This window comes from Trichechus manatus, unplaced genomic scaffold (assembly GCF_000243295.1).
Source record: "Trichechus manatus latirostris isolate Lorelei unplaced genomic scaffold, TriManLat1.0 scaffold00094, whole genome shotgun sequence".
In the NCBI taxonomy this organism is placed as follows: Eukaryota; Metazoa; Chordata; class Mammalia; order Sirenia; family Trichechidae; genus Trichechus; species Trichechus manatus.
In genome coordinates, this window is record NW_004444030.1 from 441019 (window position 1) to 468710 (window position 27692).

General features: G+C 36.9%; 1 protein-coding gene across 1 annotated transcript in view; it reads right to left on the bottom strand.

Moving 5' to 3' along the window:
* LOC101353932 (caspase-4-like) overlaps positions 1 to 11042 on the bottom strand; it is a 24427-nt gene extending 13385 nt beyond the window's left edge. The window contains 6 exon segments of the mRNA XM_023737002.1: positions 3944 to 4087; positions 5511 to 5654; positions 6811 to 7045; positions 7962 to 8135; positions 10227 to 10371; positions 10945 to 11042. Coding sequence (XP_023592770.1) covers positions 3944 to 4087; positions 5511 to 5654; positions 6811 to 7045; positions 7962 to 8135; positions 10227 to 10371; positions 10945 to 11042 — 940 coding nt within the window.
* Between the last annotated feature and the right edge of the window lie 16650 nt (positions 11043 to 27692).

Sequence of the window (27692 nt, forward strand, 5' to 3'; positions counted from 1 at the left end):
GTACAATAAAAAAATAAATAAATAAAAATAAAAATAAAAACAGAGATTTTGGTCCTGCCCATTGTGCAGAAACAGAGAAGCCATTGTACCATAGGCTGACAAGATAATGATTGGAATTGAAGTATTCTGAGAGTTGTGAAGAAAGAAGAGCTGTAACAATTCTAAAAAGTTACCGAGTCCTTAATTATTCTGATAACTCTCACTGACACTTATAAATCAATAACATAAGTCAGACACTAAACTTTAGCTTCAGACAAATTCCCAGTGACTCCAAGACCCCATCAACCTCAGTTACTCAATTAACTTTGTTTCTGATTTCCAGATTTAAAAAAAATATATTGAGGTAGAATTCACATACACCTTCTCCTCACTTATCAGCTTTTTCATTATCTAACATTTTGCCTTTACAATAGTAAAAAAAAATCTACTATCTGACTATTTTGGGCACTGTCAACACGTGTGGCAGGAATGAACACTGAGGTTTAAGGCAAAAGTAATGCTAGCTGTGACGGTTAAGTTCATGTGTCAGCTTGGCTGGGTCGTGATTCTCAGTGGTTTGGCAGTTATGTAAAGATATGATTTGGCAATTATGTAATTTGGCAGATATGTAATGATGTAGTCATCCTCTATTTTGTGATCTGATGTGGGCATCTTCCATTTTCACATAAATTTGTTTTCACATAATGACCTGGTCTTTGGAACCTAACCATGTTGATAAGTGAGGAGAGATTGTACAATAAAGTGCCATATTTAAACTGCACAATTTGAAAAATTTTGACATATGGGTACACATCACCACAATTACTACAGTAAATGTACGCAGCACCCTCAAAATGTTCCTCATAAGACTTTGCAATCTTTTCTATTCCACCCCCAACCCAATTCCAAAGAAAATAAAAATAAGTTAGTTTGAATTTTCTAGAATTTTATATAAATAAAATCATACAGTATGTACACTTTTTTTTCACTTCTTTCACTCAGCATAATTATTTTGAGATTTATCCATGATGTTGCATGTATCAATAGTTTATTTCTTTTCATTGCTGAATAGTTTTCCATTGTGTGGCTATTCTGCAACATTTTTTATCCTTTCAACTGTTCTTCAACATTTAGGCTGTTTTGAGTTTTGAGCTATTACAAACATGGCTGTTATTAATATTCTTGTTCAAGTATTGTATGAACATATACTTTCATTTCTCTTGGGTAAATATCTAGAACTGAAAGGGTTGGAATATGTGTAAGTATATGATTGGCTATTTAAGAACATTCCAAAATATTTTTAAAAGTGGTTGTGCTATTTTATATTTTCTATGTCTCCTTTATTGAGCTTTAGTAGTTTATGTATTTCAAAGAATTTATCCATTTCATATAAGTTATAGTAATTATGTGCAGAATGATCTTCATTATTTTTCCTTATCCTTTTAATATATATACAATCTGTAATGATATTACTTCTCTCATTCCTGATGCTAGTAATTTGTGTCTCATTTTTCCTACTCAGAGTTTTATCAATTTTATTAAGCTTTTAAAAGAACCAGCATTTGGTAACATTTATCTTCTCTATTGTACTTACGTTTTTCATTTTACTAATTTTCACTCTTCTCTAATATTTCTATTGTTGTTTACTTTTGTTTTTATTTGCTCTACTTTTTCTAGCTCCTTAAGGTGGAAGATGAGGTTAATGATTTAAGAACTTTCTTGTTTTCTAATATTATCATATGTTGTTATGTTGTGTGCCATCAAGTCTGTTCCTACTCACAGCGGCCCTGTGGGACAGAGTAGAACTCCCCAAAATGGTTTCCTAGGCTATAATCTTTACAAGAGCAGATTGCCAGGTCTTTTACCCCTAGGAACCACCTTTAAGTATTTAAAGAGCACTGTTTAGCATGTGTGTTTAAAAAAAAAAAAAAAAAAAAAAACTTGAATCAAGGGAAAGATCTACTCTACAGCATTAGAGGAAACAATACTACGGTACTCATATAGGACCAGGACAAGTGCCTGTACGTGAACTACGTGAAGCAAAAATGGATAGAACTGTAATGATAAATAAACGTATCCACAATCAGAGTCAGAGATTTTAATACCTCTCTCTCAATAATTGATAGAAGAAGGACTATCAAGGTTAGCAGCCAAGTGCTTTGACCATTGCACCATCAGGGCTCTTTAAATTTCCTACTAAACTCTGCTTTAGTAGCATATTATAGCTTTTGATACGTTGTGTTTTAATATACATTCAGTCAAATGCTTTCTAATTTCCATCGTAATTCCTCCTTTGACCCACTTGTTATTTAAAAATGTATTTTTTGTATTTCCAAATATTTAGGGATTTTCCAGAAACCTTCCTATTTTGGATTTTAAATTGATTCAATTGTGGTTAGAAAACATATTTTGTATGACTTGAAGTATTTTAAATGTATTGAGACTTTACTCATGGCCCAGAAAATAGTTTATTTTGGTAAATTTTCCATGTGCACTTGAAAACAATGTGTATTCTGCTACTGTTGTTTGGAGTAGTCGATACATGGCAACTGGATCAAGTTATTTGATTGTGTTGTTCCTGTCTTCTCTATCGTCTTTCATTATCTGTGTCCCTGTTCTATCAATTATTGAGAGAGAGGTATTAAAATCTCTGACTCTGATTGTGGATATATTTATTTATCATTACAGTTCTATCCATTTTTGCTTCACACAGTTCACATACAAGCACTAGTCCTGGTCCTATATGAGTACCATAGTGGTGTTTCCTCTAATCCTTTAGAGTACATCTTTCCCTTGATTCAAGTTGGTTTTTTTACACACATGCTCTTTAAATACTTGAGGAGTCCCTCTAAAGATCTTCAGATTTCCTCCTGCAACTCTCTCCTCTTTGGTATTCTCTTCTGTAAACTCTACCACCTGATTCTTAAGACTTTGCTCTGTCTCCTCAACTCTGCAACTCTGGAAATACACCAAGTTTTGACTTGCCTCTGCCTCCCTGTGCTGTAGCCTGGAAACTCTCTCAATATAGTAAGCTCATGGAATCGTAGGATTCACTCTTTTTTTATAATTCCATCTGTCAGGGTTCAGTGTCCTTCATTGTCTGTGTTGTGTTTTGAAAACTGTTAGCTGCATATATTTTGTCTGTCTTTTTGTTTCAAACAGGAGTGTGATTTCAGTCCCTGTTAAAGCATATGGCCTGGAAGCTAGATTTTAACTACAAATTTTCACTTCCGGTTTACACATTGAAGATCTTAATCTTGGAGATTCTCACCACAGTTCTCCTGAAGACTTGATCTTCTTGTTCTCCCAACTTCTTGTCCCTTAAGGCCTTATTTCAGATTCTTTTTTCACTCATTTCCTGCCCTCTTCCTTATTTCTTCCACTGACCAGTAAATAGTTTTTATGTCAGGCAGAAACACTCACAAAAATTGCCCTATTCCATCAAGCTTTAATTTTTCTAACAACTACAGATTCCTTATTCTCTCTTACAGGACACTGATACTTTGTTCCCACCCCCAGAAACTGAAAATTATGTATATTTGGATGATGTGGCTTTTACTGTCTCTATCTCCTACTAAAATATTGGCTATGAAACAGGACTGTGTCTGTGATGTTTACTGCTTTATCTGCATCATGTAGCCCCATTTTTGTTTATAAAGAAAAATATAAATTTTGTACCAAATATTTTCCATAAGCTGAATATTTAAGTAAATCTTAATCAATAACACATATATTTTCATAGAGAATGTTTACAATATTTGTAGTCTCTAACTCTTCCTTATCTCACTAATTTTTAATGTTTAAAATACAGTAGCTCAATATGTATTGACATTTCTTGCCTATCAGCACTTCATATCATTATCTTAGAAATAATTAAAAAGCAAGGTACACCACACTGTGAATTATATACTATGATATATGTAAAATTTATGGGTGGTCTTAATATATATTTGTTTTGGCTCACATGAATAAATGAGTGCAACACAGCATATGGAACTTATCTTCCCAAATATTTCTATCAAGTGACAACACCAAGCATGTTTTTGGAAACAATTTATAAGTTGTGTGATGAAGACAGAACCACTTTCATTTCTCCAGGAAACATCATCTCTGAATAAAAGTAAAGTTAAATCTTGAGCTATGGCCTTCATCTTTTCCAAAAGTCTTAGATTGTAAATATCTTTGGACATATTTAAGCAAGTAGGAGAAATAAATAGTCAGATTCTGTGCCTGACTCTTTAAGCATAGAGTAACATGGTGGGTTTATATTGAACTGTAAAAAACGTAAGTGTTATAACACCATCAGTGAGGAAATAGGGCTCTAGAACCATAGTACAGAATATAAAACTGATATATTGAAATTGATGCTAGAGGCTGTAGTTTCACATTTTCTCACTTATTCTTGAAAACTTGACCAAGGTGAAAAAACTATAAAAGTGATGGGGCTGCTACTGAACTCTTATCTATCTCGGAAGGGATGCTCTCTCTAAGTTAACATTAGTTGGGTCAATTCCCATATCAGTCATGGACAGAACTGGCTTTTGGCAAGGCTGCTATGCTCTGAGTTTATAGTAGCCATTTCCTGGAACTACTAAAAATTAAAAGCTCTAAATAGTATAGTCTCTGTGTTGTTATTGTTAGTCTACCAAAGGAGCCTAAACTTCAGAGTCAAACTGGCTTGCATTCATACCTGGCAAAATACTACCATACTACCTGTGTTTACTCAGGCAATTTATACACTTTTTGTGAGTTTCAATTTCCTTGTCTATGAGAGTGGGCTAATAATGCTTACTTGGCAGACCTGGCAGAGATGTGCTAAAGATAAAATAATTATATCTATAGCTATCTATCTGTCTATCTATCTGTATCAGTAATTGTTGACTTGCTTCCATTTATGACCTCAAGGAAAAGCTTTGTTTGACATTTTATAAATTCAGTCTGCCTTTTCCCACTTTTCCCAGTCCATGCTCCCACTAGGAATTCCTTTCTTTCTACTATACCATCTCCTTCTTTTAAATTGATCACCTTAAATATGGTGGCTTTCTTAATTGAGCCTCTAAAACTCTTAACTATTCCTAGGTTGTAATCTCACCTTACTGGGTGTTACTAATTGTTTGATGATTTTATAAACAATATTTCATACCTAGATTTCTTATTTTTCAAACCAGAAAATGCCCTTTTTGAAAAGGGAGTTGTGTCCTCTTTTTCTTTTAAAAATCTCCTCAGCTGTAAAAACAATTCTATTCTACATAGTGGATTCACTAAAAAATGATGATATTTGCCTACTGGCTGGTCATTTGCTAAAAGGATATGGAAAACTGGCATATAGTTAGATGTAGAAGGAGGCAAGGCCACTGGAAAACAGCTATAAAGAAGGCTGAAGAAACTTGGATGGGCTCTCCATTAACTTATAAATTCCAACAATTCCCAAGACTTTTAGTCTGTTTTCTTTCCTAAAATAATGGGCCAAATCATGCAGGAAAGGAAGCTTCCTTCCCACAAATCCTTGCCCGCAAATGAAAGACACATACGTGGTGTTGAAGAGCAGAAAGCAGCAAAGTCCTTCTCCACATGGGTCTTGTGGACACCATCATTCTGCAGGTTCTTTGGTGACTGTGAAGAGCTGTTTGCTGAGGATGCTGGAGAGTCATTGACCCATACCTCCCTTCAGAGTTCTGTAGAAGCAATATCCTATTATTCACTGTTGTGCAGATTTTAGCAGTTCTTTGACAACTGTCTACATAAACAGAACTCCTTTTTATAAAGATATTCCCATTAATTTCATACAAACACAATACAGACACAGTAAAACCTGATCTCTACTCACATCTAACAGAATGTCAATGAATAGCAATGGCCTTTTGGAACTGAAAGATATCTACTGATCAAGGCAATAATGGAGCCAAAAACTGTTATTGATTATCTCTAAGTAAAGTGAGCAGTTTTTGGTTTAACAATAGTAAAATAACAACAATAGGAATGACAAGATTGTGGCTGAGATATATCCAGGATATGCCAAGGCCAGGAGGCAGTGCAAAGCCACGTGGAAATATCTGCTTTATTCAATAAACAACCAAGTGATTCTAAACAAATCTTTTCATATTCTTTCCTTCCCCATTGCTATTTCTTTCTTCCCCTTGCCATTCCCCAAGACCTATAATTCCATTAAAGCTTGAATTCAAAAGATTCATGGGAAAAAGCAATGCCATATTATTTTTTTCAAAGTATAATGTATATACAGCAAAATTCACATTTTTAGGTGTACAGTTTAACTGATTTTAACAAATAGATAGTTATGTAACCACTACCATAATCAAGATATAGAATATCCCCATTCCCAGCCTCTGACAACCATTCATCTTTTTTTGTCCCTATATGTTTGCCTTGTTCTAAATGCCATATAATTTGAATTACATAGTATGTGGCCTTTTGATTCTGGCTTCTTTCACTTACTTAGAATGGTATTAAATTTTGATCCCTCACTATTCTATGAAATACTTCTCATGTCAGAGATCATAAAATTTTGGCTAGAAAATGTTAACATTAAAGCCATTTCATGTCATGATTTTAATAATTCTACTTTAAGATAATTTAGAGTTAACATTAGCATCGTCACCACTTTCTACGGTTCACTGACAGCGGATGATATTTACATTCATGTTGTATACCAGTGTCTCCATTGCTACCCTAAAGTGCTCTTTCCAAAGAAATTTATCTAGTATAATTGCACTAGAGTGAGGCTGAAGATCGTATTCACTAGATATAAAACAGACAGCACAACCCTCAAACCACAGGCACTTCCCTCACCTCTGGACCCCCATCAGCACTCACCGCCTCTGCAGGCCTGGATGATGATGACTTTGGGTTTGTCTCTCAGATGGGTGCATTTGGGATTGTTGAATATTTGGAATATGGTGTCGTAAAACAATACATCAGGTTTGTTGTCACTATGCTTAATCCCAACGAGTTTATGCAGTAGACCGTGAGACATGAATACCAAGAATGTGCTGTCAGAGGACTTGTGCTCAGAGCGGGCAGCAAATGCCACTAGTTTTGACTCCATCTCCTGAAGAAAGAGTAAACCTATAAACATAAGATCATGATACCTACCTAATTCTGCCAGTGATGCTTTGAGCAATAGAAAGAATATGTGTAAAGTGCCTGGCAATTTACACGGTATGATATATAGTAGGTGTTCAGAAGTGGCAATTGTAATTGTTATTTTGTTTTTGTTGTTGTTATTGTTAATGCCATGGTTACTATAATAATTCAGGTGAATATTTCACCACTCTGATTTTATAAATTTTCCTTATTTCATTCATCTTGTGCTGGTTATTTTTTATTTGTCTTCCCCATATCCATTCCCTGCTCTTCTCTTTCCTGTTTTGTGGCTCCATGGACCTCATCATTTGGACTCTCTTGCCAATCAGCTTCCAGTTGTGTTTCACCAATAGGAGGCACTGGCAGTAGATTAGAGGATATCAGAGGGCATACAATATGATATAGGTGTGTGTGTTCATGAACATAGTATATATACACGTGTATGTGTGTGTGTATGTATAGGTCTCTGGGTGGTATAAATGGTTTGTGCTCATCTTCTAACCTAAAAGTTGCTGGTTCAAATCCACTCAGCAGCTCCACGGAAGAAAAGGTTTAATGATCTGCTTCTGTAAAGATTACAGCCACGAAAATCCTACAGAGCAGCTCTACTCTGTAACACATGGGGTCACCATGAGTCAGAATTGACTTGAGGGCAGCAAGTTTGGTTTGGTTTTTGGTAAATGTGTGTGTGTGTGTGTGTGTGTGTATTTCAAAGGAGGTGTACATAGAATTACAGACCTTGGTTTTAACTTTTTCATTTAAAGTTGAAGAAAGTGAAGCCCACAGAAATTAAATGAATGATCAAATTATAAAGTTAATTTGTCATTGGAAGTATGTGAACATGTAGGTTTATATGCCTTGCATGTGGCAGGGACCCTTACTGTGGCTGTGAGGTTCTTTTCCACATTCACACTGTAGTCCAGGTCCTCAAGCAGCCCTTTCAGCCCTATGATGTTATGTTCAGCTCCATTTCGCCTTGAGAGGTGCTCAAACTCTATGTTACAGATGATGAGGACCAGACAAGTGCGTTCTCTCTTCTCCTTTATCACATAGATCTTAAGAACAAAGGTAAGTTAGGCATCACATTTGTATCACATTTCTTACACATTGATAGAATAGTCAAAGTTGCACTTTCAATGGCTTAAAAAAGTTATTTGCTCTGCTAATTTATGCCCGAAATATTTCCTTACTCTCTCCTACTCATGTATGGTAGAAATTTCTGAAAGAAAGCACAGAGAAGGGGAAATGTTGTCTTATCCAGGGTCTGACAAAAAAAACAAAACCCCAGAGTGGTGAACAAGAACAGATATGGGATATTTATTCGATAATCTTGTGCAGTGGACTAGAATACTTTATCTCCTTCCCTCTCTCCTCCCTTCAATTTGGCCAAACCCCGTGTAATATTTATGATCCATGTCAAAATTCTCCAACTCTAGAAATATTTTCCATCTACTTCATTCTATATTGATCAAAACCCAAACCTTCATGCCACTGTAGCATTATTTTTATATCAATATTTTAGCATCTATATATAACTTGTAGCATCAATTATTGCATTATTGCATATCTGATTTTCTTAATAGAATGAAAATACCTGCCTATAGTTATTTTTTTAACCTTTATAGTCCCTCAAAGCATAACTAGAAAAGTTACTTTCGATCTTAGGACATCTATACATTTTATGTCTAGGGAATGTTTCCACTTCATTTTCTCCCCAGTTCCATTCATTGATCATATCACCCCTCCAGACTTCTCTTTTCCTTTTCTCTTCAGGAAATCTTCATGGGAACAAAGCTTGAGTGTGCTTTTAGGTTCTGCTGATGCTGACTCTGAAAGAGCTTAAGAGACATGGCATAATAAGGGTTGTGGTATCTGGTATACTGGCTTTTTTATTGGGCCCCATACCCTATATCATCCTAGAAACTATTAGAGAAGAACATTTGTTCACTTAGAAAATAAATAGGAATATTTAGTACAAAACATCTTAGTATTTAAGAGTTATATATATTTTTTCCAACATCTTGCTAACAAAGATGAATTGTGGTCAGGCAAGAGAAGAGAACACATTTGTGGGAAACATTACCTGATTATGAGATCTACCCAAGATGCAACAATGCACTCAAGTGACTTGGTGGTGAAGACTGTAAGGTAAGATCCAATAATGCTCTATTGGCTTGCCTCAATTCTGAGAAATTCATTAAGGCTTGAAAAATGTATATAAACAAAGGGAGTAGGAAGAAAGGAAGGGACTGTGGTTCTAACTTGTCTTCAAGTCTCTTCATGAACCACAAGGGCCTACTGTCAATGGCCAAAATAAGAGTCTTTGTTTCTTACTTATTTGGGAAAACCAAGATAAATTCTTCCTGATTATTTCTATACAACTGAATTACTATCTTTAAATAGTAAGTTACTTCAAATCAAGGGAACTATATGGTTTAACATGAAGCAGAGAAAGGGGTGGAGAGGTAGGTGAGCCGGCAGCATGATCTGCAAGGCATGAATGGAAGCCTGTAGATGAGTAGATACAAGGTTAGGAGCTGTTGAGTCATCTATTGTCTGACAAATAAGTAAGAAAGCAGAGATTGGGTGCAAAGATACTTGGGCAAGTTGAGACGTCCCTTAAACAAAATTGAGAAATCCTACCTGAAGAAGTCCCAACTTGTTGGCAATGCTAAAAACTATATAGTCACATTAAGAAGTATCACTCTGATATCTCAGTAACTGCTGCCCATTTTTTTATACACCTTCTTCATTGTCCAGATGTCCCATCAAATGGCCTATTTATTCTAAGTTCCCCTTCATTCTTCTAAGCCCATGGACACTCACTCCCAGGATTCTTACTGAGCCAAGTCAAAATGAGGCTGTTTTTATCAAAGCAGTTCTTCTTGCTCTGCTTTGGTGAGTTCCCAGCAAGGACCAGGAAGCTCCAACTGTGTTATAACTTTGATAGATATATCCCTGGAAATTAGAGTCAATAATGGTCAGATTGATATAATTTTGGATTTCTCTTAAATTTAATGACACAGCCCATGATGATCCTATTAAGCAGATTCTGAATCTCAGCCATTTTTGGACATCTGAGCATTCAGGGTAGAACCACAAAAATAACCTCAGAAAGTGAGGTCACGCCCCATCATGTCATTCACCTTTCTATCTGAAATGCCAAGAAAATCCAGCTGAGCACCTGACTCACGGGCACCACAAGAAGCCTGGGTTCCGAGCCTGAAAGTATACAGATCAGGGAAAGCAAGCTCCTCCCTTTCTTCTTCCCCTAGATACTGTTCACACAAACTGTACAGAGTCCAATAAAAACTTCCAGTGAGCCATATCCTCCCCCAAATATCTCTCCTAAAGACACAGCCAGATACATGAAAAGACTTACCATCCATGGCCTCTTTGGTTCACTTCTTATGAGGCAAGAAAAGGCAAAGAAAAAAAATATTAAAAGTGGTCAGGATTTTCCTGTTGCAACAGGGCATGAGCATGACTTAGTAAATAGTTATTGCATTGAACATGTGGTTGCTTATATATGTACACGTGCTTTTTTTTTTTTAATGAGAGACTCTGTTTCCATCTGTAAGGGTCCCTTCTCATAAAAGAATGATACAGCAGAACCAAGCATTGAGCTACGTTTCCTAGATCTAGCAATTAAAAATACAGGACTCCCAGTAAAATATGCTACATATTTGGGACATATTTATAATAAAACAAAACACTCGTTGTTGAACTGAAATCCAAATGTAATTAGATGTCCTGTATTTTATCTGGCAACCTTATTAACATTTTGGACCAGATAATTTTTTGTTATAGAGGGCTATTCTGTGCATTGTAGGATGTTCACCTGCATCCCTGGCCTCTACCTACTAGTTGCCAGTAATGCTCCCCCAATTGCGACATCCAAAAATGTCTCCAGATATTGTAAAATATCCTCTGGGGTAGAAGGGGTAAATCCTCTCCACCATTACGGACCCTCTCTAGATTTTGAGTTAGATAAGTTTAGGTAAAGCCCTGCTCACTTGCTTACAAGCTTTGTTACCTTGGACAAGTCACTTAAGCCTCAGTTGCCTTAGCTATACAATGGAGATAATAATAAGAGCTATTTTGTGGATTAAATAACAAAGTTTAATAAAGAAAGCATTTACACAGTGCTAGGTGCATGCATTTCAATCATTTGTTTATTTAATGCAATTCATAATCTTATGAAGTGGTTAATGTTATTAAGCCTATTTTACAGTTGAGAAAACTGAGGCACAGAGAGGTTAAACAACTTGCCCAAAATTACACACAAGAAAGTGGCAGAACCAGAAGTCAAACCCGAGTAGTCTGTCTTCAGAATTAGTGTTCTTCATCATTATGTCAGGTTGACTTTCAGAAATTGAGTATAGAGTGCTTGACACAGTGTCTGGCATATAGTAAGAGCTTAATACACTGCAGTGATTATTGAAGTTAGGTTTGTGTTGCCACTATTTTATACAGCCTTGGAAGTAGGTATTGCACCATACATTTCCTTTTGTAGTTTTCCACACTATATTCTTAGAACCACCTGGTGAGGTACGCGTGGCACGCAGGTAATAGCATCTTCACCTAATGAATAAGGAACAAGTATATTGTTAGAGAGATGAGATAAACCTGAATGAGAATACAGTATTTCTCATCCCCAGGATAGCTCTCTACTATCTCTCGCCACTTCCCTCGATAGCACTGTGAAACCCATTTCAGATGTTACAGCAGTGATAGGAATCTAACCCACTCCAACATACATTTTCTTCAAAGTATGTACTATAACTTGACATTATTTTAATTATTTGTGCCAAGTCCTCTGAGAAGACAAGGAAAAGCAATATTGAGTGAGGGGCTGCTTTCAAAAGGGATAAGACAGACTAAGGGAGAAAGGCAAGTTGTGTTAACTTGGACAAGTCACTTAAGGAAAAAAAATGTGATGACATAAAGAGTACAGAATTCACAAAATGGTAGGATAAACTAAGAGTGCTATAATAGGAGTCCAGAAAAAGATGGATTCAAAAGTGCTCTGGACTTTAAAGAAGGGCGGGATTTTGAATATCTGGGTGAAAGATTAAGAAGGAAACTGTATTTTAAGAGGAGCTTACAACGTTCCAGTCATAGTAGATGTTTTACGTGTAATAGGTCATTGATTCACTAAGCAGCCCTCTGAAAAAGGTATTAAAGCTGTATCACCATTTTAAAGACAGAAAAGTGGGCCTCACCTAGACTACTACTCTTGTACATCTTGTTAATACCTGGTAGAGATCAAATTTAAATTTGTTCTTCCAAGTCCCAAAACTAACCTCCTTCATGTGCACATACAAGAGAGAAATGGACATTCCATGCCTGGAGAGTAGCATAAAAATTGAAAACATAGAAATCAGAATGATATGAATGGAAGAAAAAAAAGGATAGGGGAAAAAAGAAAACTACTTTCTTTTTAGCATAGAATGACTACTGTGGAGAGATGTAAAACAACAAAATTAAGTTATCTGGTAAGTTGGTTTCTTTACAAAACTCTTATCACTAACTGGTATTTTATTGCTATTTGTTGTCTGTCTATTTCTGCTAGAATATGAGCCCCCAGAAGAGTGACCTTCTATATCTCCTTTGCTTCTTTGTCCCCATCACCTAAAACCATGCATGCTGTCTAGATATTGATCAGTATATATTGTACAATACAAAAGTTTTAGAAAGAAAGAATAAATGTCATTCACAGCAAATTTCTGTATGAAAGAAAACTTAGAAATATAATTGATAACGTAGGTAAATAAATGTAAAATTCAAAATTAAACCTTGAAGAAAAATATAGGAAGGATAAATATGAATTACTGAATTTAACCTCAGCAAATTCCCTCATTAGTTCTCATTTATTAAATACATATTTGTAGAGTGTCTAATAAATGTCAGGCACTGAATTAGGATCTAGGGCTTCTAAAAAAGAATAAAATATTGTCCTTGTCCTTAAGGATTTTTACTGACTTTTAGAGAATGCAGACAGTCAGTTAATGAAAACACAATTGTTACAAAATTAAAATTTGTACAAGGTAGACAGGTAATGCATTTAACCAATTGCTCCACTGCTAAATTAACAGGTTTTGCAATAACTTTTGTGAAGTATAAAAAATCTGGCTATTTTTCCTCTCACAAGTGTAATGTGAGCTACAATAATTCAATACAATCTTAGGCTATATTAATATCAGTTCACTTAGCAAATATTTATTGTGAGACTACTAAATATCAGACACGGTGCTCAGTGAGAATGATAAAAGTTAATAAGAACATAGATTCCTAAATTCATAGTGCTTACATTCTAGTGAGAAAGAGACAGTTAATAAGTTGACAGAAATATAATGGAAATAACTGCAAACTGTAGTACATACTATGAAGAAAACACACATGGGGTGGATTAGATTCCTATCACTACTGTAGCAAATTCTCACCAACTTGGTGGCTTAGATAACACAAATTTATTGTCTTACAGATCTGGATATCAAATATTTGAAAGGGGTTTCATTTAACTAAAATCAAGGTGTGGGCAGGGCTATATTGCTTCTGGAGGTTCTGGGGAAGATCCATTCCCTTGCCTTTCCCAGCTTCTAAAGGCTGCCCACATTCCTTGGCTCATGGCCCTCCTGCATCACTCCAAATTTGCTTCAGTTCTCACATCTCCTTCTCTGACTCTGACTCTCCTGCTGTCCTCTTTCTCTTATAAAAGCCCTTGTGATTACTTCAGATAATGCAGGATAATCTCTCCTTAACTTAATCACACCTGTGAAGTTCCTTTTTCCACAGAAAGTAACATACTCACAGATTCTGTGGATTAGGACATGGACACTTTTGGGGGAGGGGGGCATCATTCTGCCTACCACAGGGAGGATGTTCCAGAACAAGGCAACGGAGGCAGCACAGTTTCAATAGGATGGTCAGAGACGTCATCAGTGAGTAGGTTAGCCTAGATAGTTAATAACCCAGTTTCAATTCAAGGCAAAAGATGGTTCTATTAATTCCTGAACTACTTAATTCACATCTGGATTATTTCCTTCATGTATGCACATCGATTTTAAAGAATTTTTGGCAGACTATAGAATATGCCATATTTAAAATCTGCATGAAGGAAAACAGTTTGGTGGTTCCTCAAAAAGTTAAACATAGAACTACCATATGACCCAGCAATTCCACTGCTAGGTATATACCCAAGAGACTTGAAAGCAAAAACTTGAACAGACACATGTACATCAGTGTTCACTGCCAGCACTGTTTACAATAGCCAAAAACTGGAAACAACTTAAACATTCATCAATGGATGAGTGAATAAACAAAATGTTGTATATACATACAAGAAATACTACTCAGCCGTAAAGAGAAATGCAGTCCTGATCTACATGAATGAAGCTTGAAAACCTTATGATTAGTGAAATAAGTCAATCATAAAAGGGCAAATATTGTATGACCTCACTTATATGAAATAAAAAAAAAAAATGCCAATGTATCAAAAACAAAAACCAAACCCCTTGCCATCGAGTCAATTCCAATTCACAGCAACCTTATCGGACAGAGTTGAACCGCCGCTAGGGTTTCCAGGGAGCAACTGGTGGATCCAAACTGCCAACCTCTTGATTAGCAAGTGAGCACTTGATCACTGTGCCTCCAGGGCTCCATGCCAATGAATACCAAAACCAAACTAAACTTGTTACTGTTGAATCGATTCCAACTGAGACCATAATTTATTAGTGGTTCAAGGATGAGAAAAGGGGGGAATGGGAGAGCTACTGTTTAGCAGTGAGTTTTTGTTTATGGTGATGGGAAATTTGGCAATGATTATGGGTGATGGTTGCATAACATTATTAATGTAATTGATATCACAAAATTGTACACCTGAAAAATGTTAACTTGATAAATGTTGTGTTATATATATTTTTACAACAATAAAAATTTTTTTAAAAAAATTGAGATGATGAGAGAATAAGGAAACTAATGAGTGATACGGTCTGGTTATTTTGAGTCCATTGCAGTATATTGTAAGTTGAAGAAATTATGTAATTATGTTACTATTGTTGTAACAAATATTTTCAGCATAAAAGAATAGAGTTGCAAGTATAAAATAAAATAAATTAAGTCAACACCTTGGAATCTTAAATACGAATTGGAAATATCACTGTGAATTCCTGATATCTTCACTTTTAACAAAATATGTATTTCCTAACTCTGTGCAGAAGGCCCAGAAGCCATGACAGCCTAGCAGCAATGATCACTTCTAGTGTCCAAGTATCATTTCTAAATACTGTTTCACACTAAAAGGGATCAGGGCTCCTTGGAGAAATAGTTGATTGGCCAGGAAATACACAAAATGAGCCTGGGACATCTTTTTGTTCCAGAATTAAGGAAACTCTGTAAAGGTCATGCTAAAGAGACACAGGAGCCAGCTGGCCAAATATGAAGCAATTAAACTTCAAAAAAATGATGCCTTCAACTGAGAAAAAATCATAGAATATATAAAAACCAAAGAGTATATATTAATTTTTAAGGAAGTAGGGGAAACAAAAGGAAACTCTTGAGCACTTATGAAAGTTGCAAGGCATCAATTAATTACTCTAAAATTTGATAATTAAAGGGAAATAATTAAGCATTTATCTTGCTTTTCCGATGTGAATTGTATTTCACAATAACCAACTTAGACTGAGTACAAGAGAAAATTCTTATATTCAGATAATCTCAGCTAACATATAGAGAAAGAATGATGGAACACCATTTCACAAGTGGTGGATGAAATGGTTAAGGCACTCAACTGCTAACCAAAAGTTTGGAGGTTTGAGTCTACCCAGGGGCACCTCAAAAGAAAGGCCTGGCAATCTACTTCTGAAAAATCAGCCTTTGAAACCCCTATGGGGCACAGTTGTACTCTGATGTACATGAGGTCTCCATGAGTCAGAATTGACTCGACAACAACTTTTTTTTCTTTTTTTTTAATGAATGATACAATAAAGATAGTGGCAATCCTTGATGATAAAACCATTAGTAATAGTTTCACAGAGACCTTTATAAAGGAGGGATCACGCTGCCACCATCTGAAGCTACTAACCATTTTTAGCATCATTAAAGCTGAGACATTCCAGACATTATGTGCCTTCTGATGTGATGCAATATTCTATACTCAGCACCATCACGAAGTGTTCTTTCAAAACAAAATAAGCCTGAATCTAATCAAGATTTTAGATCTAACTTCTAATTTACAGAAATTTGGGAGCATAGATGAGTAAGTTAAACACTACCAGAAGGAAGTGGTCTACGAAATTCAGACTATGGGATTTTGCTGACCAAATTGACTATATGGCAGTTTACCCAATTTCTTCCACAAATAATTGAACTTATAAAGGGGTGGGATTTTCCTGGATATAAACATATTTATGAGACTTAGATTTATGAAACTTAGACGCAGCATAATCCAAATACAAAGAGCATTTCTCATTAGGATCCTGATTTGGGCAACCCAATGCTAAAAATACCTTTTTTTAAAAAAAAAATAAAAATAAATAATGATTTGGATTATAACTCAAAAAATTAGTTAATGTGTATGAATCCATACTGATACAGTAAATGACTGAATAAATAAATAAATGAGAAGGGACAAATCTTTCTTATAGAAGAAATTTAAATAATATATGGAAATTCTTCTTTCTCTAGGAGGTGACACTTATTTTCCTACCCACAGGGTGGACTAGGTCCCTGGGTGATGCAGATGGTGACTACTAGCCTAAAGGCTGGTGGTTTTAACCTATCTAGTGGCACTGCCCCATGAGTCTGTCAGTTTTTCATACTATGGTGGTTTGCATGTTGCTGTGATGCTGGAAGCTATGCCACTGGTATTCAAATATCAGCAAGGTCACCCACGGTGGACAGGCTTCAGCTGAGCTTCCAGACGAAGATGGACTAGGAAGAAGGACCTGTGGGTCTACTTCAGAAAAAAATTAGCTAGTGAAAACCTTATGAATAGCAGTGGAGCATTGTCTGATACAGTGTGGGAAGATGAGCCATTCAGGATGGAAGGCACTCAAAAGACAATTGGGGAAGAGCTGTCTCCTCAAAGTAGAGTTCACCTTAATGACTTGGATGAAGTCAAGATTTTGGGACCTTTATTTGCTGATGTGGCATGACTCAAAATGAGAAGAAACAGCTGCAAACATCCATTAATAGCAGGAACATGAAATGTAAGAAGCATGAATCTAGAAAAATAGGAAATCTTCAAAAATGGAATGGAAGCATAAACATCCATATCCTGGTCATTAGTGAGCTGAAATGGACTGGTATTGGCCATTTTGGATTGAACAATCTTATGGTCTACTATACTGGGAATGACAAATTGAACAGGAATGGCATCCCATTCATCACCAACATGAACATTTCAAGATCTATCCTGAAGTACAGTGCTGTCAGTGATAGGATAGTATTCATATGCCTATAAGAAAGACCAGATGATAGAACTATTATTCAAATTTATACACCAACCTATAAGGCCAAAGATGAAAAATTGAAGATTTTTACCAAATTCTTGTAATCTGAAATTGATCAAATATGTAATCAAGATGATGCATCAATAATTACTGGTGATTGGAACACAAAACTTGGAAACGAAGAAGGATCAGTAGTTGGAAGATATGACCTTGGTGATAGAAACAATGTTGGAGATCTCATGATATAATTTTGCAAGGTCAACAACTTCAACAAAATAAATGGCGACTATACACGTGGACCTCTCAGATGGAATTCACAGGAATCAGTTTGATTACATCTGTGGAAAGAGACGATGGAAAAGCTCAGAATCATTAGTCAGAACAAGGCCAGGGGCCAATTGTGGAACAGACCATCAATTGCTCATATACAAGTTCAAGTTGAAGCTGAAGAAAATTAGAACAAGTCCACAAGAGCCAAAGAACTACCTTGAGTATATCCCACCTGAATTTAGAACCATCTCAAGAACAGATTTGACGCTTTGAGCACCAATGAGCGAAGACCAGATGAGTTGCAGGATGACATCAAGGATATCATACATGAAGAAAGCAAGAGGCCATTAAAAAGACAGAAGAAGAAAGAAAAGACCAAAATGGATGTCAGAAGAGACTCTGAAACTTGCTCTTGAATGTCAAGTAGCTAAAGTGAACAGAAGAAATGATGAAGTAAAAGAGCTGAACAGAAGATTTCAAAGGCGACTCCAGAAGACAAAGTAAAGTATTCTAATGACATGTGCAAAAGCCTGGAGTTAGAAAACCAAAAGGGAAGAACACATTCGGCATTTCTTAAGCTGAAAGAACTGAAATAATTCAAGCCTTGAATTGCAATAGTGAAGGATTCTATGGATAAAATATTGAACGACGCAGGAAGCATAAAAAGAAGATGGAAGGAATACATAGAGTCATTGTACAAAAAAGAGTTGGTCTATGTTCATTCATTTCAGGAGGTAACATATGATCAAGAACCGATAGTACTGAAGGAAGAAGTTTAAGCTGCACTGAAGACATTGGCAAAAAACAAGGCTCCAGGACTTGATGGAATACCAACTAAGATGTTTCAACAAATGGATGCAGTGCTGGAAATGCACATTCATCTATGCAAAGAGATTTGGAAGACAGCTACCTGGCCAATCGACTGGTAGACATGCATATTTATGCCAATTCCAAAGAAAGGTGATCTAACAGAATGAAGAAATTATCAAACAGTATCATAAATATGACACTCAAGTAAAATTTTGCTGAAGATCATTCAAAAGCAGTTGCAGCAGTATCACTGCTGATGTCAGATGGATCCTGGCTGAAAGCAGAAAATACCGGAATGATGTTTACTTGTGTTTTACTGAGTATGCAAAGGCATTGGACGTGTGGATCATAACAGATTATGGATAACATTAAGAAGAATGGGAATTCCAAAACAATTGTGCTCATGAGGAAACTGTACATAGATCAAGAGGCAGTCGTTTGAACAGAACAAAGGGATACTTTGTGGTTTAAAGCCAGGAAAGGTGTGCATCAGGATTGTATCCTTTCAACACACTTATTCAATCTCTATGCTCAGCAAATAATCCAAGAAGCTGGACTATATGAAGATGAGCGAAGAATCAGCATTGGAGGAAGAATCATTAATTATCTGTGATATGCAGATGACACAACCTTGCTTGCTGTAAGTGAAGAGGACTTGAAGCACTTATGGATGAAGATCAAAGATTATAGCCTTCAATATGGATTACACCTCAACATAAAGAAGACAAAAATCTTCACAGCTGGATCAATAAGCAACATCATGATAAATGGAGAAAAGTTCGAAGTTGTCAAGGATTTCATTTCGCTTGGATCCACAATCAACCCAATGAAGCAACATTCAAGAAATCAAATGACGCATTGCACTGCTGCCAGGGACCTCATTAAAGTGTTGAAAAGCAAAGTTGTCACTTTAAGGACTAAGGTTCACCTGCCCCAAGCCATGGTACTTTCAATTGCCTCATATGCATGCAAAAGCAGGACAATGAATAAGGAAGACCAAAGAAGAATTGACACATTTGGATTATGGTGTTGGTGAAGAATACTGAATAATATGGACTGCCAGAAGAACAAACAAAGCTGTCTTGGAAGAAATACAGCCAGAACACTCCTTAGAAGCAAGGATGATGAGGCTTCATCTCACACACTTTGGACATGCTATCAGGAGGGAGCAGTCCCTGGAGAAGGACATTGTTCTTGGTAAAGTAGAAGGTCAGTGAAGAAGAGGAAGAGCCTCCATGAGATGGATTGACACAGCGCCTGCAACATGGGCTCAAGCACAATGATGATTGTGAGGATGGTGCAGGACTGGGCAGTGTTTCGTTCTGTTGTACAGAGGGTTGCTATGAGTCGGAAGCGACTCGACGGCACCTAACAACAACAGTGACTGTGATCTGCTTCTTAAAGACTAAAACCAAGAAAGCTCTATGGAGCAGTTCTACTCTGTAGCACAAGAGGTTTACTCCCCAATTCTCATAAACCTTCCTTAGACCTGGTACTCTCATTTTCTTCCTATCACAGAAGAAAGAAATTACAAATCTGACTATAGCCTTCCAGGACATTAATTTGGTCACATTCACTAGTGGATGAGGAAGGTGACTCTGTTAAGAGGGTGGAGCACTCACTTCTACTTCTGCTTCAATGAGCCTGGGGCAGCAAGGAAGCTGCTGCTGGTCTGACGGCCCAGTCAACTTACTTTCTCTCTGCATAGATGTTCTTTTTCTCTTCCTTTGCCGCTGGAGTGAGTGGTGACTTCCTATGCCTCAGTGAGTGTCCACTGATTAGAAGGAAGCCTGACCAACTCATTGATTCTCCTTTTTGGACACACATGCTGAGCATTCTCCATCTTCAATCTCTGCAGAACAGTTAGTTCTTGGCTTAAGAGGAGGAAGAAATCTCTTTGCTTTAGGCCTTGCATTTTATTTCAGTCCATTTTAGACGAAAGCTCTGAATTGCAGATAGAATAATATATGGATGGGAAGAAAAAAAAAAAAAACACCAATATAAACTCATACCCCTACTCGCTGTAAATCTCCGGTTTATTTGGCCAAGAATATAGAAAGTTATATTTATAGGTGGCTATACAAAGAGGAAGAGTCATGAGCATCTATCAAACGTCTACCTTGCTCCTCAAAAGGAGGGCCCTACCAGACTTAAGAAAGAAACCATTTTCTTGCTAGACTACTGCTTTTGTAAATATAGATTTAGCTTACCATTTGAGAGAAATTGCCCTACGAATCTATGCACTCCAAATGAAGACATGCTCACAAACTGCAGAATTTCTATTTCTTGAATCAGAATCAGCTTCTTTAATACCATATCCCAGAATAAGAGTTATATTTCTTTCTTTTTTTTTAACCTTCTTGTGAGGGGAGCGAGTTTACTCAGGATTTGGGGCAATGGAGGGGACTTACATCTCAGACACAGCTGCCTTGCTTCAACTATCCTGTCTGTAAGAATTTTTTTTATTTTATACCTTTTTACTCGGGAGATTTTCTTACTGAGCTTGGTCTGTGGACCACAGTTAAAATTATTTCCCCTCAATTTCTATTCTCATAATGGACCATGCAATTATAGACTGTAATCAATTTGCTCACATTATCAGGCAAAAATGTTTTTCAGCACACTTTACATTGCCTATCCCCTCTACGGACTTCCAGATATTTATATACTTTGTGGATTTAAATAATGGCTATTATTGTTAGTCCAAGTGTGTGGGGGTGTGAGGGTGTATCTGTGAGTTAATGCTAACTTGTCACTCTGGCAATTAACAACCTGATCTCTCTACTTTTTTTTAAACAATTTCCCTAAATACCTCTGAAAATAGCCTCATTTTTTTGGAAAAAAAATAAACAATGTTCTTAGTTTATATTAATTTTTCCTGCTCCATACATGGAAGCAGCCACTTTGCAAGGAGCTCTAATTTATTTTAGCTGGGCATAGTGTTAGAAACCAAAATCTGGAAGCATGTTGTAATATTTTTTCATAAGTATTCCAGGTAGAGTAAAGTGGAGCAAGAAATATTAGTCATTCCCAAGACAGAAATTTATTTTTCCTCAAAAGGGCCAGGAGTTCTTGGGTATGTTTCCAATTTAATTCTTTTTCTTTTGACCTGTTCTAACATGAAAGCTTGTTGATCTCTTTTTCTCATTTTTGCTTTCTTTTATCTATCTGAGATACATTGTCATATCAAGCTACATGTTTATATCGGTGCCCGCCACATGCTATTTACTTACCATTTACTTATTTGCTTGTTTATTGTTTTATGACTGACTTGAGCATCTCAGCAATGATCCCAAATTTTACCAGACCAGGTGATTGTTATCTCGTGGATATTACTTAAATACTAATTGCTTAAAAATAAAAAGAAATCTGAATCCTTCAAAATAATTAAAGCATCCACACACAGAAGCGATTTAAAGTATTACAGCAACTATCCTATGGTTAAGCAAAAGCAATGAATATGATGAAATACAAGCCTTAGAGATTTTTGTTGCAAATACTTTTTAAAAAATATATTTTCGTAGGAATTAGTGTTCTTCTTTGCTTTTCTAGCTAGTTAGCCTGAATATTTCATTCCACTCTAGATAGTCAATTGATAAATGTAAGATATTTTTTTACTGCAGTATTATTTGAGTCTAACATTCTGTAATCTAATTAAGAATGACATAACGTACAACCAAATTAATAGTCACACTCATCGAGTTTTTTTAAATTTTACGAAAAAGTTTTAGATACAATAATTTCTGTGGTTTCAATATTCCACAAGATCCAATTCATACAAGAAAACATTGTATTTGGTTTAAATGTATTTTGATTTCAGAGATGAGGAAGCCAGGATGTCTTGGTCTTGGTATGAGTCTGTGTTAGGGAAATGATCAGCTGTCTTCCTCATCTAAGGATACAACATTTAGAAGGAAGTTTCATTGGGTCCTGCATCCTACCACTCCTCCTGGGACTCAGTTTTTCATTTCCTTTTCTAGGTCAGCCACACAGTTCCTCTGTTTATGGGTTGTGACTGACTATATTACCAACTCTTGAATGTCATCTGTCTTAGTTTCTTAGTTCTGTTATAACAGAAATACCACAAGTGGGTGGTTTTAATGAACAGACATTTATTTTCTCACAGTTTGGAGGCTAGAAGTCTGAATTCAGGGCACTGGCTCTAAGGTAAGCCTTTCTATCTCAGTTTGCTCTGGGGGAACGTCTTTATCTCTTTTCAGCTTCTGTTCCCTGGTTCCTTGGCAATCTTCATGTGGCATGGCATCTGTCCTCCCGTATTTGTTCTTCTTTGCTTCTGTGCCTAATCCGCTCCTTTTATATCTCAAAAATAATTGGTTAAAAATACATCCCTCATTAGCATAACAAAGAAAACCCTACCCAACTGAGATTACACGACTTATATCCCATCCCATTGCCATCAAGTTGATTCCAACTCATAGCAACCCTACAACACGGAGTAGAACTGCCCCATAGTGTTTCCAAGGCTGTAAATTTTTAAGGAAGCAGACTGCCACATCTTGCTCTTGTGGAGCAGCTGGGGGTTCGAACTGCTGACCTTTTGATTAGCAGTCAAGTATTTAACCACTATGCCACTAGGGCTCCTTTGGATTCCAACACATATTTTGGAGGGACACAATTTAATCCATAACATCATATTTTAGTTTGGTTTTGTCTAGGCTCTGTCTTTGTGGAGTTTGGCCTGGCTGGGAGCTTGAACACCTTGATTCTACCACCTGTTCCTCTTTTATTTTCCAAGTGACAGAAATCTTGGAACTTTATTAAATAACTTTGAAACTTTAGAAATATGCATAACTGAACATTCCTTGTGCCAGGATAATCCATTTGAGAAATTTAGGCCTTAGTCAAACCTTGGGTTTCTCCTATTCAATTATCCCTTTGGTGATGGTCAGGTACCCCACCAACTGGACTAATAAAATTAGAAGAAGCAAAGAAATTATGCCTGGGCTTCCTTGTGCTTGGGCTTTTCATTTATCCAGTAAAATCAAGTGGAGAAAGTAGGAGAGCAGTGATCAAACTCCACTGGTAGAATTCTTTCAGAAGTAATTCTCTCAATGAACCAAAACTTAAACATGTCCCAGGATGTCAAGTCTTCCTTTGAGCAGTCTACTTTTCCTTCCACTGACTTCCAACACCCCTTCCAAAATGAAGCCATAGCGGTGGGAGAATCTTCCCTTCCCATTCTACTGCTAAGACAATCTGTACCATTATAGATTGGAGAACAGATTAATAAACAAGGACCAAACACATGCATTTTATATCAGAGGTTTATTAATTGGGTCAGAATTTACTGGAAGTGAGGGGGTTACCCAAGCAGGTTAGATACCATGTATCTCAGAGACGCTTTACTCTGTCTCCTTTTATCTTATAGGGTTCCCCATGTCAGTCTTTCCAGGTGTCTTGTCAAGAAGGTTAAGAGAGAAGCAGAATTCTTGTTACATCATTGCCTTTTTCTATGTAAGTTTACAAGCCCCATATGGGAAGACTTTATGTTGATAATCTAGATGCTCTTGCTTGAGGAACTAACTTTAGCCTGTGCAGAGAGACAGGCTTTCCTGGAGAGCTAGAGGCAGAGCAATTGTTCAGGGCCACCTGGCCTTGGGTCTGCTTTCTCTTCCTGATGCAACTTTGATTCAAGATCCAGTAAGTGCTTTTCTTTCCTTTGCGCTGATTCCCTAGCGTATATCTATCTTGGCAACCTCACAGGAAGGAGGAGTGTCAGTGTTTTTGGCTTCATTCAGGCATTCTCCCTTCTTATCTATTAGCACTATTGTTTTAAAATATGCAAGGCAGGTTCAAATACACCTTAAAGTTAAGAATACACAAGAAACCCATTTAAATAAATTAGGAATGTATTTTCATTATTAATCTTTTTTTTTTTTTTCTTCAGATAAGTATACTTTGAAGAGAATACCAGGTGATCTTCATGTAGCCTTTTGTTTTGGACTATTCCTATCTTAGGAACCTTAAAACTTTAGATGAATAACCCATTGCTAAGCAAATCCAATTGTGAGCAAGATATTTTACCATACATACCATACATATAGTCAAATCTGTCTTCCTGTAACTTTTTTTTTTCTTTTCTGACATCTTAATTCACAAAACGGTATGTCTGATCTATAGGGGGTATTCAAACATTTTAGATGACAAGTTTCTCCTTAAGTATTCTCTGGGTTAAGGAATCCTGGTGGTACAATGGTTGAGTGTTAGGCTGCTAACCAAAAGTTTGGCAGTTTGAACCTACCCAGGGATTTTGCAGGAGAAAGACCTGGCAACCTGCTTCCATAAAATTTAAAGCTTAGAAAACTGTATGGGGCAGTTCTACTCTGACAGATTCTCTGGATTAGGCAACCCCCACTCCTTTTACCCTCTTCATATGTACAGGGTCACGTAGTAAGATGTGAAGACCAGAGCAGAACAATGGTCATCTGACTCCTAGTCCAGTGCTCTTTCCATGACCTTATGGCTTCTCTGAAGAAACTCCCACCATCCTGTCTCTGGTTTACCTCAGGAATTTATTAGTATAGCAAAGAGAGTTACGTTTGAAAGGATTCTTTTGTTAGAAACTCCATTATTTGTCAAGGAAATAGCCCTGACTGATCAGTCTTCCTCTCCTCAGCTCTTATCTTTCAAGTGACCAATGACAAAGTTATCATGTTTCTTTTTTCCTGGGCTATAGAGGACTCCAGGATGGAGCGCAGCATTTGAAAAAGGCAGATACATCAGGCAGAAAAATAGACGGTGAGCTCTAAGCATGAGAAAGGGATCTGAGGAGTTTGTCACAGGGACAAGGAGGACATAGGAGAACACATCCCTGGGTCTTAGATGCAGGAACTGGGGTCTGACAGTAAGTGATACTGAGTTAGGGCTACTGAATAGTCTGCACGCTGACAAGTAGAATGTGGAAATCAGATATTGGGTCTGAGATAGAGGGGCCTCTTCTTCTTACCTTCAGAAAAGCACATTGAACCTTACTTGGAGAGAATCCTAGGTTGCTATAGTGAGACAAGGGTCTCTGATACATTATAGCTGATAAAAGTTTGACTGGCCTCATACCTTTTTTAAAATCATAGTGTCAATCAGAGGTCAAGTCAGATCCATGGTTTTATCAATTTTCATCTCCCCCTTTGTTCGTTTCCTCCTGACTTAGCACTCTGTTCTCTAACACGCCATGTATCTTTACCCACTGAGTCAATAAAGACCTGATATGGACACAATAAATTTTGATTAGTCATGGGTATGGTGGGAAGCATCATCTATTCCCTTCATATTGGAGTTCAGAAGTCCCATGGGAATGGCATGTTAGCACTTGAACTAGCCCCCTTTTCGTTTCTTTTCTTTCTGAAGACTCTTGTTCCCTTTACTCTAGTGCTGTCAGAACTGTGCAGCTGTGTTTATCCGAGTGTATGCAACTCTTTCCTTGGTCTCCCTTGATGAGTCATATGCTTAATTGTTAATGCCACAGCATCTTCTTTCCACCTTACAGAGCTGTAAATTAATAAGAATCCCTCTGTATCTCATATAAAACAAAAACCAAACTCACTGCCATCACATCAATTCTAACTCACGACAAACCGATGTGTTACAGAGTAAAACTGCTTCATAGGGTTTTCTTAGCTGTAATCTTTATGGCAGCAGTTCACCATGCCTTTCTTCCATACAGCTGAGTAGGTTCGAACTGCCAATCTTTAGGTTAGTCACATACAAACCATTTGCGCCACCCAGGAACCTTACTTATCTGATATAGGAAGTTAGTAAATTCCCTAAAGCCTTGGCCCTTCCCTAAAGCAGCACATGGTGCTCTTTCCATGCAAACTAAGTGACCTCATTCAAATTTGTCCCATTGCAGTGTCAAAGAGTAAAACAGGCTGCTCTGTAGAAACAAAAGAAAAAAAAATTTGTTGACGGGGAAAATACAGTTGGGACAAGGAAACACAGGGTACAAAACAAAAGTACCAAGTGTTCCAACATTATGAAGGAGAGGCGAGCTTTTATAAAGAAAAGTAGGGAAGGAGCACATGACCACAATCATGGGGGCTTGGGATTACACATGGAAACCCTGGTGGCGTAGTGGTTAAGAGCTACCACTGCTAACCAAAAGATCAAAGCCACCAGGCACTCCTTGGAAATTCTATAGGGGCAGTTCTACTCTGTCCTATAGGGTTGCTATGAGTCAGAATCAACTTGACGGCAATGATTATGGGTTGGGATTACATATAGCTATGAGTCAGAATCAACTTGATGGCAATGATTATGGGTTGGGATTACATACAGCTATAAGACAATACAAGGTTAGTTGATTGATTTTCTAATATAGACTTCTTAGAGCCACCGTAGCAAATAGTGTAATATCTACATATACATTCTTCTAGGACATGCTGCACAAACATTGTCTGGTGACCATCTCGACAAACATTTTCCTGACAAACATTTCTTCACAAACATTTCATGTTGTTTGCTCAGAGTGGTTAAAGTTCTACAAGAAGTTACATGTCATTAAGGCTTTAACTCACAGGTTCTATTCTTAAGAAGGCAGAAAGGAGGACTTAGGACAAGCCAAAGTTTAATTAAAGATGGACTTGGGCCTACACCAGAGTCTGCAGCCTCATTTATGCCAAGAGTCTCAATTTTCTAATGCCCCTTCACACCAGAAATAATAGAAGCACTATTCATTAATAAAGCTCTAGATGCTCTTCCAAAAGCCCAGGAGGGTACTTAACTCATTCTCCTTTCCTATTCTCCTTCACTAGCCAAGGGATGCAGAGCCCCTAGATGGAGGAGGAGAAGCAGAGCTGAGGAGGCACTTGTCTGCTTTTAAAAGCATTCCTTCCTCCATATGTGTGACACTTTTTACATTCCTCTCTCTTTCTAGTGCTTATTAGCTTCACAGGAAAGATGAAGTTTTTAAAAACAGACATTACCTTTCCCCAGGATTACCTTAAATACTAGCCATTTTAGATAGTAAAAGGCTTATCATTCATGGCTTTATCTGCAAGTTCCTGGAAAAGTAAAGGAGACATTAAAGGAAAGTATATTGGGCCTTTCTTTTTAGTCAGAGTG